The sequence below is a fragment of the Nanorana parkeri genome, unplaced genomic scaffold (assembly GCF_000935625.1).
Source record: "Nanorana parkeri isolate BGI_ZX_2015 unplaced genomic scaffold, ASM93562v1 scaffold2217, whole genome shotgun sequence".
NCBI classification, from domain to species: Eukaryota; Metazoa; Chordata; class Amphibia; order Anura; family Dicroglossidae; genus Nanorana; species Nanorana parkeri.
The window spans coordinates 160,677-174,609 of NW_017308485.1; the positions used below are offsets into that span (position 1 = coordinate 160,677).

General features: G+C 42.8%; 1 protein-coding gene across 1 annotated transcript in view; it reads right to left on the minus strand.

Annotated features, from left to right (window-relative positions):
- TCIRG1 (T-cell immune regulator 1, ATPase H+ transporting V0 subunit a3) overlaps positions 1–13,668 on the minus strand; it is a 28,442-nt gene extending 14,774 nt beyond the window's left edge. The window contains exons 1-10 of the mRNA XM_018573053.1: positions 13,578–13,668; positions 11,521–11,650; positions 10,937–11,015; positions 9,278–9,507; positions 8,536–8,621; positions 4,640–4,766; positions 3,215–3,297; positions 2,637–2,730; positions 2,175–2,395; positions 547–680 (exon numbers count right to left, since the gene is read on the minus strand). Coding sequence (XP_018428555.1) covers positions 547–680; positions 2,175–2,395; positions 2,637–2,730; positions 3,215–3,297; positions 4,640–4,766; positions 8,536–8,621; positions 9,278–9,507; positions 10,937–11,015; positions 11,521–11,637 — 1,171 coding nt within the window. The 5' untranslated portion in view covers positions 11,638–11,650; positions 13,578–13,668. The remainder of the gene's footprint in view (positions 1–546; positions 681–2,174; positions 2,396–2,636; positions 2,731–3,214; positions 3,298–4,639; positions 4,767–8,535; positions 8,622–9,277; positions 9,508–10,936; positions 11,016–11,520; positions 11,651–13,577) is intronic.
- Positions 13,669–13,933: the final 265 nt, after the last annotated feature.

Genomic DNA, 13,933 nt, shown 5'->3' on the forward strand with positions numbered 1-13,933 from the left:
GACAGCATTCATCTGCATGTTCCATTTATAGAGGGGGGGTGGGGGGGTGGGGGGGGTCTTCACACCCTTCGAAAATCCCTTGGAACCACCCTTACAAGCATACCCCCACCTGGGACTACAGCCTATTATGCAGATGCTCTAAAAGCCTACATGCACAGGCTGCTCAGAAGACCAGAGCCACTCCCCCAGCTGCTCCTCCAAGGTGATTGACAGGCAGCAGCTTCTGAGACAATGCTGCCTGGTCTTAATCACATAGTATACATGGCAGCTTTCTAGATAGTAAACACGGGCATTTTGCAATGTGAGGATACAAGAAGATCACTCATGTGACTTGTACTGAGCATGCTCCTCCTACAGGAATTTCAGGGAAGCAGTCTAAGTGAGAGGGAGAAAGCTGGTTTCAGAAGAAAAAAAAAAAACCACACACATTGTAAGGGAGCGAGCGAGGACACAAGAAACCTTACTGTGCAGAGTAACGTGGTATATGCGACCATGTTACTCTGCACAGGGGGGGTGGGGGGGAGTATAGAATATAAAGTACCATACCTGGATTTACTTCCTGGTAACTGGCCACACCATAAGCATCCACAATCTCCTGAAATCCTGAGGTGAACTTGTTGGTACGGATTACAGTTGGCGGGCTGACGGCACAAGGGATGCGTTGACAGAAGGATTCTCCAACTCCTCCGCTGCTCTCCTGGAAGAAAAGCATTGTTAGAATGATCATATGGATTAACAATAAATAGTATCCCTTAAACATTACGGGACAGTCTGCTGCTAATAATGTCCATCTGTGATACTGAAAAAACCCCTGGAAGTGGAACAAGCACAAAAATAAGGGGACAGGGGTGGGGGAGGCCGGAGCTGAGAAGAAAGAGAGCTACATGGTCCAGCACAACATGAAATATGATGTGCCTATATGGTGGAAGAGCATGGCTGAAGTTCAGCTTCTACAACAGGATTCCCACTTTTGTGGTGTGTTAATGTATGCACATTTCATTAGGACAGGCTATTTATTTGAATGGGTTGCTGAACACACCAAAAAAAAACAAAAACAAAAGGTGCAGACATTATTTATTATAAGACAGCACACCACAATGAATAGTAATGCGTTACCACGTGTTGCGCTGCACTGCAGCACACAACCGTTGGCAAAGAGTGTTGGGGTGCCACTAAAATGGAACTTTACCCACCAATTCAATGTTTCCCTAAACAGTTACTTTGAAGGCATGCCAACTGTCAGGGTTGCCAGTGCGCTTATTCCAGCTCTCAAGCAAACTTTGAAGCCCTCGAATTTCTGGTGTCATAGCTGATCACATGTGCAACACCATGACAATTGCAATCCAAACAAGAGGCTAAGATGACACCTTCCTTGACTGTAAAGGATAAACAGGTATGTTTCCACGTTAAGAATGAATGGCACCACAGCGCAACAACATGCGTTTGTTACACATTACCACACTGAAACAGGAGTAACTTGGTAGAAGACGGAATATTCAAATCCTTAAAAAATATCCAGTCAGTGATCCTGTCCATTCTCCAAACAAGGAAATATTGTGGCCCCTTTATAATCTGCACCATCAGCACTGATTTCGATACACTCCTTTCCCAACAAGCGCGGCCTAACAGCGCTGTTATTGATGTGCAAATGTTGACCTCCATGTTCAAAGTCCGTAGCTAAGCCCTGGTCTCTATCTCTAACCACATCTAATGGTCACTGACAGCTTGCTGCTGTGTGAGAAGCACAAGGATGGGATAACTGGGTGTCAGGGGACAGAACAAAGCAGATATTTGATGCTCTATGGTAAGGAAATGAGGAGCAGTGGAGATGTTTGTAGTCCAAATTCAGAGAGCATACTATGGTGACAATGCTGCTCCTCCCCGAATACACTGCAGTGAGGGAGCATTTCCACCCTATGATAAGGAGATGAGGAGGTGTTTGCAGTCTACATTCAGAGCCTAGGGTGACAGCACTCCTTTTCCATATATACAGTATAGTGAGTGTGTGTTGTCACTCTAAAAACAGAAGTGCGTTACCGGCAGGTTTATATACAGATTAAATAAAGAGTTTAGACTATTTTAGCCATTTTAAAACAGGACGTGAACAAATTGGAAGAACCAGGGAAGACACAGGAAAGTCCATCTCGCCATGCCATTGCTGAACAGGTAACTTCCCAAACTCTCTCACCGAAGGTTGGGCCAGTGCAGACTGCAGTCGAGGAAGATCCGCCACAGGACACCAGACCTCTCCGATAAGGCATCGCTCTCGCACACTGCACATGTTCAAAATCTGGTAGATGTGCTTCATCTTCCTCACGCTAACTCTCCAGACATGCAACTTCTCCGCAACCAGATTTAGAACCTGATTTAGGAAACCCTCTGTTTGGGTCAGCACCTGTAGAGCACAAAACATACACATTAAAGAGCATTGGTTGTCTGCCTGAACCCAGAAGAGGTAGCCAGCTCCCCATGACTGAGGAGTACCAAGATGGCGGCAAGGGACCTGAGCTGTTTATCAGTGGATCACAGGAGGACAATGTATGTAAATAGAGCACACCAAGAAGAAAAGGAAAGATGGGCAGAAAAATAAAAATCCGAGGCAAGGTTCCTCTTTAATGGTTTTGTGAATAGGTCACCTTTTGCATGTCTTGAATCTGGACTAGGAGATCCCTCAGCTTGTCTAGTCTGGCTGACTCATCTTCAGCGTACGGATAAATATGACAGTGGAAACTGCAAGGAGTAAAATGATAGAACGAAGAAGATAAAAGGTTATGATCTCAAATTGCATTTCATCTCCTCTGACTTTAAAGCTGGCCATACATCAGTCGAATTTCATACCTAAAATTTGTTTTTGGAATGTTCATTTGATTGTCCAACAATGGGGTCAAATCAATTGTTTTCCAACACAAGGACAGAGAGAAAAATCTTTCTTCATTGAACAAAATTCTAACAGTGAATGTTGTTTTCGTTCAGGAAACACCATTTAAAAAAAAAAAAAAAATTGAATGTTAAAACCAAAACAAAAATTTGTCAAGTCTCTGATGACGTTATTGAAGGTTCTGAGATTTTTCCTACGAATGTTCGTACAAGAATCTACCAATGTATGGCCAGCTTTAGGAAAGGACATTTATGAACGTGTTGCATTTAGTCATTTTATCATCTCATTTTCAAATCCTGTTTTTCTTTTATTGAACTAAAGAGCTTTAACACTCACCAGTTTGCAATCTTTCTGATCTTCTCTCCAATTCTCTCACCCCAGTATGAGATCAGGAATATAATCTGCGTAACACTCTCACCCTATTGCAAGAAAGGCAAAACATTAAAAAAAAAAATATATATATATATATTTTTTTTATATTGTGGCAATGCCACTATGTAGAGTGGGAAAAGGGTCACCCAGGACTCTCAGCCAGAGGGGCTGAGCGGCTCCAGGAAAGTACTGTTACTAGGAAAGAGCTGTTTTTACAACTCATTCCGGGTTTTCTGGATTATAGTTGAGATCCTGGAGCCGGGAGATTTCTAAACGAACTGGGAGGGAAGAAATCTCCATTCCTGGGCCCGGGTTTTAGTGGTGACCAGCACAAAATGATGGTGCACTTGTGCACAGCGCTTATGAGGAGGATGCTGGGTCAGGTTAAAAGGCGCTACCTGGGTGACAGAGGAGGTCTCTGCAGGAGTCAGGAGGGACCAATCTACTTGTCCCTCATGACAATCTACTTGTCGTGATACAAAAAAAAATGTTTTAACCAAAACTGTATTTAAACAAGGCTAAGAAGTGCTTCTCATACCAATGAATGTGTAAAATTTGCAAGCAAAATTCAAAATCCATAGCACAAGGCTGCACTAACGATAGTACATCTGTACCGGCGGGAAAGGGGAAGGACTGTTTACCGAAAGGTAAGTAAAAGCAGTGGGGGCGGAGGGGGGCCAGATTTTAGTGGATAATTCAATTTTCTCAAAATTACTTGGGAAAGTGAACTTACCCATTCATGTACATTGTGCATGCTGCCCAGCTACCACACTGTGGCGCAGAGTGGAATGGGGGCAGCACTCACACACAATTTATTTTTATGTAGATGGCAGAGGCGGCGGGGTTGGTTTAAAATTTGTATCACTTTTTTTTTATTAATGTAAAAAAAGTGACAAAGTAAAATAATTAAACAATTTAACTTTTTCTTAAAATTAATTTTAATACTTTCTCCCTTTTTTTTCTCCACCTAACCTTATTGCTATCACAGGGGATAACAAGCCCCTATGTGATAGCTTCTCTTATGGAGCGGCGAGGGGTGACACAGAGCGGACAACCAGGCTGCTACAAGTGGTTTCAATTATAGAAAACGAGCTTCGGCTCTCCATCTAGCCCTGCTTGCCTGCAGCAGGGCTAAATGTAGAAAAAGAACAAAACACCTGCCCAAAGCCCGGCACTACATGTCCTGCGCGTCGTGCGATATGGATCCTGCACCCCTGAGCAGTCATTTTTCCAGTAATGGTATGTTAATGGAAAGGTAACAATCCATAGCTTTCTAGAGGAGCGATATTCATACATGAAGCCTCTCCTTGGTCTCATAGGCCATTCCCTCCCAAACCTTAAAGTGGAAGTAAAAGTGATGGCAATGAGGTCATCTAACACTTTTCATACCGTCACCAGGTCCTCCATGGGTTCAGACATCTCCACAAAGTTGACAATAAGGTATCCTCGGCAAGCACGCCACAGTAGGCGTTCAAATGAGTTCATGCGCCAAGGGTGAATGACTCCAGCCATGAAACTGAAAAAGAAGAGACGCTATGAGAAAAGAATAAAGTGTATATTACCAAAATAATAGATCTATCCATCTATAAAATTATAAATAAGTTTTATTGTCTATGGTGGAGATCCGTGATGGGCGTGGTCAATTTGTATCCCTGAGATCGCTTCTAGGAGTTACCTGGTTCCGTTGCCGAAGTTGATTGACGGGGGCTCCTATCTAGAGCCTTGCTGTCAAACCTGTAAACTGCATATAGCTAGTACAGCAGCGGAGGTACCAAAAAGATCTGGACTTTGTTAGGGCCTGTTCACACCTGTGTGTTGCAGTCATGTACAGGTGTGTTATGTGCATTGCACAAGAAATGCGTTAAAAGCATATTCATTGTGAATGGGCCGCAGGGCACCAAAAATGCTGCATGCCACAATTTTCTTAACGCGACACAATGCAATGCACAGATCATTCACACCTGTGCACTGTGGTGCGTTACAACACACAAGTCCTGCATTGCGGGTGTTCAAAATGAATAGCTATGGAACGCATTGCACTGTAGTATATGTGTTGGTGTGAGATTGCAGGAATGTCATACTATGGCCACCTTGCTAGAATGATATGCCCCCCTCCTTCCACCTATGAAAAAGAAGGACATGCAGGGAAGATGTGGGGGGGTCACATGATTGTTGAGTAAATTATAAAAAAGTACATATCAATAATTTCTTGTGAAAAAATCAATTCAATTGGATAACTCTATTTATATGCATGTCTTACAGTACTACATCACAGTACTACATTCACAGCTCCTTTAAAAAAGGTCTTAATTCTCTCTAGCAGGAAAAACACACATATACATATACATATATATATATTTGTATTTTTTTTTTCTTCTTCTAGACAGAATGTTTATATGAAGTTTTACAAATATAACGGGACTAAACTACAGATTTTGTATTTGCTTATTGCTCAACTGTAAATCGTGACTGAAACAAAAAAATAAAAAAATTCTCACTAGATACTTCCCTATTTCCAGCGAAACAGGAAGCAGAAGTACAAAAGTCAGTTTTTGGGGAACTCTGTGCAAGCAATATTTTCCAATATTGACCAATACCCCGAGTTTCGTATGTGTCTGTTTAGGAATTGTAAACTGGGTGGCTTTTTACTTCCATAAAATAAATGCATCATGTGGCTGCCTTTGAAAGATATTAGTGTATGGACTGCAACGCTCTTTTTTTAAAAAAATTTCTTTTGATCTGTCAAACTAGTATGCACACTGCGACAAGAATTAGCACCTTGCAGCAATCAGAACACACAGACACACAAAGAAAAACACACACAAATATTTTAATATAAATGTCATCTTTTTTTTTTTACCTTGGTCATGTGACTGCAGATACCCAACTCATACATTGTCCTCTATGGGTGGCGAGCAGGGTCTACGGACATGATATGAGGATGGTAGGAGGGAAGAAGCAGTGACTACTATAAACCTGGAGGTGGAGTCAGCACTGTTCCCCAGCTAGATTTCCAATTTAAGTAGCATTTTATTATATTTGTTAGACGAGGGCAAAAAAAACAAAAACTTGTTGATCCTGCTGGAAATCCACAGATCTGATACGGTAACAGTCAGCAGAGGCAGAAAGCACAGAAAGTTATTAGTACTGCTTCCACCTATCTCCCGGACTACAATATACCTCCCCCTATGTCATAGAAAAGAGAAGAGGAGAGGGGGCATGGTTATGTACTATTGTTCTAGGGTGACAATGGTGTGTCTCCATAAATAGAGTAAGGCGAGTCAGCACAGTCACCCTAGTAGCGTGTTACTGGCACCAGGTGAAAATAAAAGCCTGAAAAAGGAAAAACTAATGTAGCCACCACATCTAAGGACTGGTAAGCTGCAAAATGTGTTTTTGCTCTTGGGTTATAGACGCGGTGGTTAGATTTGGTACTATGCTTGGGGAACCCTTGTGATATAATGCACGGAAGTAGAAATGATATGGGCGGAGGGTAACGTTTGTAAATGTAAAATATTTTGTATTCAGATAGTAATCTGTACTGATTGTTCATGTGCCTATAGTTAGAGTGATTTTTTCCCCCCACATTTCCTTGAAGAAGCCATTTATGTTGACTGTGAAACACATCGGAATCTGACCTTTACCCCACCAGGTGAATGTAATAGAAACCAATAGAGTCAGACTGTATGAAAGAGCAGATTGGTGGGGGGGGGGGGCAGTAAGGGGGTGAGTGGAAACCATTTGTCCCATACAAACATAAGTACTCAGGTTTTTATGTTCTATGCTGTTAAACATTTTTGGTACAATAAGTCCTTTTTATACATAATGGGAAAGGCGTCTGTGTGAATCCATTGGGTTAGCACCTGAAAAGTCTCGTGATTCACTAGCAGTGTCTTGTAATAACTATCAGAATTTGTATCACGTATTGGTAAAAGCATTAGAATTGCCACATTGCTTTTCTAAATTTGGCGCATGACATTATTATTATTATTATTATACAGGATTTATATAGCGCCAACAGTTTGCTCAGCGCTTTACAATATAAGGAAGACATTATAATTACAATACAATATGGTAAGGAGGGCCCTGCCCCTGAGGGCTTACAATCTAAGAGGGAGGTAGAAAGGATACATGAGGAGGTAGCTGTGTGGGGATGAATTGTTTGAGAAAGTTCAGTGGTTAAGTTGAGGTAGATAGGCTTTCCTAAAGAAAGGAGTCTTTAGCGATCGCCGAAAGGCAGTCAGAGTGGGAGAAAGATGGACAGGTTGAGGTCATTCTTAATTACTATAATTAAATCACTCTGTATGCCTTTGAAGGTTCTCATTTATTCTGGTCATTCTAGAACTAGTACCAGAAAAATAATGAAGGATGTGCCAGAAATAAAGTGTGCTCCTACTGTTCACTTTAACATGACAACACAGCATATTTTTGCCTCTGAATTCCTAAGCCTGTGGTGTCAGCACTGCCTACTTATTTCTGATGCATTACAGAGAACACTGCATTGCAGAGATTATCTGGTAGAATTTGTTCAGGAAAACGGGATAGTTAATGACAATCAGCACGGGTTCAGGAAAGACCGTTCCTGCCTAACTAACTTGCTAACTTTTTATGAGGGGGTAAGTAGAGATATGGACGGAGGTAAGCCGGTGGATGTGGTATATCTGGATTTCTCAAAGGCTTTTGATACGGTACCACACAAACGCTTGCTAACATCTTTTAATCTCCATAATCCCAGTATTTTTCTGTACTTGCATGTATAAAAGGAATAAAACATGAAGAACTTTGCATGTATTGCCAAGGTGTACATTTGTCTTCCTTCACATATGCTCTCCAGGATTTTTAAAGTTATACCTTTGCAGTGGTCATACCCACACACTGCAAGAGTTAACTGCTTGCTTTTCTCTAGGGGACTGAATAAAGAAGAAGAAATGCTCACTCAATCTTTGATCCTGCATCAGTGAACGTTCAGCTCTCTTACCCTCTCCTCCAGCTGTATGTCCCTCAGAGTCCTCACACCTAATAGACCTGTATAGACATGATGAGGTCACGGGTCCTTAGACCACCGAAGCCCGGTGGAAAAGAGGCTGCGTGAACCGGTCTAGCAGTCAGATGGAATTGAGAATCGGGTGAGTATTTCTGTCCCCTAGAGAAAAATTAGCAGTTAACCATTGCAGTGTGGGGGTAGCCCCACTGCAAGGGTTCACTTTTAAAAAATCCTGGAATTCCTCTTTACAAAATCTGGATCAAGGGGAGGGGGGGTGTATTAAATGTGTGCAGCAACTCACCTGATTCGGAGGTCCTGCCTCGAGGCTACTGCAGGGTCAATCAATGGGTCAGTGTCAGCTCGCTCTCTAAACACCTCGGACTCTGGCTAGAATAATAAATTGCAAAAAGATGAAAGTATTTCTTTTGTAACAAACCTTGCCCGCTTCCTGCTGCCAACCACACATTCCTATTGGCCCATCACTATAGTGGGCTGCCTCACTGGCCAGTAGGAATGTGCTGGGTACAGAATAGGCAGGATTGCTAGGACATTACCTAAGGTGCAAGAGCTTTCCCCTTTAAAATGGACCAACTTTGGTGGCTACTGAAGATATGTACAGGCACCTTGAAGTGCTCTCGCCTCATACATTTTTGGAATTTTAGTGACAGGATTTTGGCTGTGATGTAGGAAGCTGGCCCATGGGAATTTCCCAGAATCACATCATTACTTAAGACATGAGCCAGAAAGTGTGGGGCTTTTGCATTCACAACTTTTCACCCATTTGGTGTGTGATCCTTTTGACAGTTCACCAGGAAGTAGTAGCAGCTTGTCAAAAGCAGATGAGATAGCTGATTGTTAAGATCCCAGGGTTATGCATAACATGGGGCATTGGCAGTACTTTAGTGGCCTTGTAACCAAAGATCAAACTCCCTATCAGTCCAAAGCCCGCACCAATTTTAACCACATTAGGTCCAAGCCTGAGAATTTTCGGAAAGGCCCACCTTTTAAGGGTTGAAAAATTCTGACATGTCATAACAACTCACCAATGGTCCCGTGAATCTCTGACTCTCTCGTAGTATGTTGGCATACTCTCGCAGTTCTCGTAGGCGTTCCCGTAGTGTCTGTCTGTTCCCAGACACCTCCCTCAGCTCTTTTGCCAACTGCTCTGATTCTTCTTGAATATTCAGAGCATCTTTGGGTGTAGGAGCCACCGGAGAATCTGCAGGAACCTTCATCTTCATCCCAGCCTTGCGCAGTTCCTGTTCTAGGTACCCTGAAAAAGAACCACCAAATCAATTAGTATAGGAATCAGTGACTTCTCTACTCCAAGCACCAGCCAAGTCAATGATCACATTCCACAGATGTAGTGAAAAATGGGTTCATGTTAACACCAGCCCTGGAGGAGCTTATTCAGACCTTCTATTCACTCATTTTATTGGCAATACTGAAGAGGTGAAGCCTTATTCTCTCAAATCTTAGGGCAAGCCTTCAGTCTATCCTAATCAGAGCTTAGCTAGGGCTGAGAACTCTCCACCCCCTTTGTGATTGAGCTGGTGGCCACCTGTCATGCACCAGTGATATCAAGTTGGAGGGGGCTGGTTTCCAAGTGCCAAGTTGTAGGAAGCAGAGTGAGTCAAACGCTCCCTTATATCTGGAAGTAGAGTAGAAGCTGCTGCAGCAGGGGCTGGTGTGGATAAAGAACAGGTTCACCCAAATTTCCCTATCCTCAAGCACCACACAATGCTCCCCTTTCCTTCTAGCAGGGACAGCCGTGTCTCATTGAACTACGGCAGTGTTTCTTATACTAAGGGTCGGAACCAAAATTAGGTCATGTGTACATTTGGGACAGGTTGCCACTTGGCTTTGCAAATCTGCACAAATTCAGCAGATCATTGACTGCACGCTATAATGGACGGCACAGGCATGTATGGTGGGCAAAAATGCATGCAAGGAGGGGCAATTACCTAGACAAGATTGTAAGGTGAAGAGACCCAGTGCTAGTTATTAGTATAAGGAAAAAATACAAAAAGATCTAATTTTTCTTGGCTTTACATAAACTTACAGAATTGGAGAAGAACATCTGCAATATGTTCTTTTTAGAAAACACCCACAGCATGAAAACAAACCCAAGAAAAAGGCATAAAGTTTCAGAACATGTTTCAGTTATGGAAGGGCAAGTCATTTAAGGCAGAGTCAGCTTGTAAAACAGTAGATGTGGGTACCTAGCATCATACCACCAGTTTAGGTCATGTTCTGTGGTGGTTCTCATGTGTGCTCCTTGACCCTGCCATGATGTAATATGAATACAGAACTGCATTATTTACAGTATGTGATTATATATAATATATATATATATAATATTTCTTATACGGTTAATGTTTGTGTATGACTTTGCTGACTTACGGTACTCATATTCTCCTTGGGTCCCAGTACAGTAACAACTTTCCTTTTTGCCTCTAGATAGGCAGAGCCAGCTGGCAATCACGTAGCTGGGTGGATCTCGACAGTAATGTCGGGATCCGTCCCGGCTGCGGCGGTCTCAGTTTACCGCAAGCTGTAGCTTGCGGTGTACCGAGTTTTGGCTCACAGGAGGATGCTAGTTTGTGTCCTCCTGTGACTCTGGGGAGAACTATGGGGAAAAGCACTGAACTCTTCTAAAGAGAAGAGAACCCCTCTTCTAAGGGAAATGCCCTCACACTCACCAAAGGTTGTCTCCATGTCGTCACAACGCCGAATTTCCGAGACATAGCGACGGTGAAAGGCGTTAACATTTTGGTTAAGCTGCAGAATTAAAAAGAAAAACAAATTATAATGTTTAAAAGTAGCAGCTGGACAAAAGAAAAGGCCACTGACTGAGGGTATAAGACAATCTTTAGGACTTTAAAGTTTATATAAACTACAACAATCAACTTCCCTTATTGGTAACATAAGTAACACTGTCCATCACTCACACACTTCATCCAACCCAACAAACAAACTAGCCTGTGACAGGTTATCTTCAAATAAAACAGTTTTCCCATTTACAGGAAAGCTTCTTAGATGGGTAAGCAACTGTTCAATGATAAAAAAAAAAACTAAAAAAAAAACTTCCTGATTTGGGGCCACACTTATCAGCTGACTGGAAGAATGTTGTTTTCGAAAGCTGCAAAACTTCAAGAACATGCTACAAGAGAAAACAAAAACAAAAACCTACAGGAAAAAAAAAAAACAGCCTAATATGGCCACACCCTTAATCTCTGATCAACTAAACCGGTTTTCTTTAGTAGCACATCACAAATGTACTCACGTCTCTGAATTCCACTAGCCCAAGTTCTCCCAGCCGACTGACACACTGATATTCAGAGCCCGACTGCAGGAACAACTGAGCCAAGCACATCTCTTCCCCTCTGAAAATGGAGCCCATCTTGTTGCCTGAAAAAAATAAAATATATGTGTATGTGTTAGTTACAGGAGCAGGGGGGTGAAAATGCTATGAAACCCTGCCTGCAGAGTTAAAGCAGAACTAAAGCCAAAACAGTTGACACTGGAATAAGTGTCCCCCACTGGAAAACTTCCCCTATATTCCTGTTCTGGTGGCAATTTAAAAATGTGGTTTCTTCCTCACTTTTAGCCCCAGTTAAAAATGGTCATGGTCACCAGCAGCGATCAGACTGATCCTGGTCTGAATCTGACCTCCTCCAGAAAAGGGGGAACGTTGATGTTAAGGGAGGGGCTCTGGCATGCAGGGTGACATTTTGCAACACAAACCACCACATTGCAACACATCTGCGGTGAATAGAACTGAATGAAATATTACTTGGGATATTTCAATAAAGTTCTAAAGGAAAAAAAAAACACAGATTTGCTGTTTTAGTGTATCACATGGTTTATTTTTTGAAAAACTTTATGTAGAGTGTGCACTCCATTCAGCTTTCTGCACAGCAGCAGGCAGTGCATTTTTTTCGCAGCACATCACGCCTGCGATGTGAACAGAACACATAAGAAAACAACTGTTTTCTATGTACCCAAGCAATGACTGTCAATGTGTTGCTGAAAAACAGTAGTCAAAGCATGAGCCCATATCATTTCAGCAACAACCCCCTCCCCCCCACAACTTAAAGGCAAAGTTTACCCTTTAGACCATGTTTCAGGTTACACACATATTTACGATGTAACCTAAAATAGGGTCACATTGCAACACCCCTACCCTCCTCCCGCCACCCCATTTACCTAAATCCTGGGGTTCTTTTCCAGCAGGCTGCCACTCTTTTTTTTTTTAAATATAGCATGGCTGTATGGGCTTGCTGTGAACCCAGTTTACCAATTTGCCCAAGCCCACTCAACCCTCTCCTCCCCTTCCAATTGACTGAGGGGAGTCACATTTCATGCCCTACAGCTATATGTCACAAATGCCCCGCCACAACCGATTGGGTCGGAAGAAAGGGCTAAGAGTTTTGAGTGGACTTGGGCAAACTGGGTTCACACAGATCTCAGCCTAAATCTCTAATCACAAATCCTTTGACAGGATCTATGAATAGAGAAATTACAAGTCACATTAGCCACTTTTTCTTTTTTTTAAAGCTCTGCGACAACAAAAAGTGAGCTGTGAAATCACAGCACACAAAAAAAAGTGCAAGGGGGTGCGTTGGTCCTCTTCCAAAAAAGAGGGCCACAATATCCCTGAGGCGCAAGGCACTCTAGTCCGCTTAGCCAGGCGGACCCCGATCCTTGGGGACCAGTCAAAACCAGTCCTCCAAATACTAGGTAGGGGCTCTCCTGAAGAGAGACCCCTAAATGGGAGGAGGAAAAAGACCCCGTTAAGGCCACAGATCCCCCCAACATCAGGGCATGTCCTTTAAAAGACCTGCACCTTCTGTCTTCTGTGGAGTGAAAAAGTGCTCCTGCAGTAAGAGCCATACATTACTGCAGCAGAGGGACTTGGAGTTCTCGATGGAATACAAGAGCGGTGACATTACTGCACTGAATGTAGTCCATTCTTCATCTGTTCTCCTGTCCCCACCGCCACCCTCCTCCTCCTTCAGCCTATCCCTGTTTCGCTATAGACATGGATGGGAGGAAGAGTCTGTAGGAGCCAGAACATTGCACCCAAGATCCACAGATTGTGCTTGCAATGCATTACTGGCTCTTATTCCAAATAAATAACAACAACAACATTAAAAACAGTGCGGTTATGCCTGAACACACCTAAAAGTCGATCGCTGCTCAAATGCCAATAGTCAGCTTTGATCAGCAATGGCGAACAATCGCCCCAAGTGTAAATGTAAATAATCTAAAACATTATACAATAAAATAGGTGCCAGCATGGACAGGGGAGCCTGCTGAAAATAAAGACATACCTGAAGAGCAGGGAGCTGCAGACAAAGCTTTGGGCTTTGGAGTTTATACAGATCACTTCCTGCTAGCTTGTGTCCTGTTCATCATAGTCCTGGGGGAGGGGCGAAGGGATAAAGGCGCTCCTGGTAGGGCTATAGGAAGCTGGGGGTGGAAAAAGAGGCAGACATAGAGAGCACAGGGCTGGATCTTCATGAGGAAGTAGAGTGGTTGGGAAATGTTACTGATCACATGAGTTTGATTCATGGAAGGGGAGGGGGGTTGCGTCGCAGGCCCGCAGATATTCATTAATGCAGCTTTTTTTGTGTGTGTGTGTTTTTTTTAAATATTTGCACACTTGTGGTTAAGACTTAAAAAAAAAGAAACAA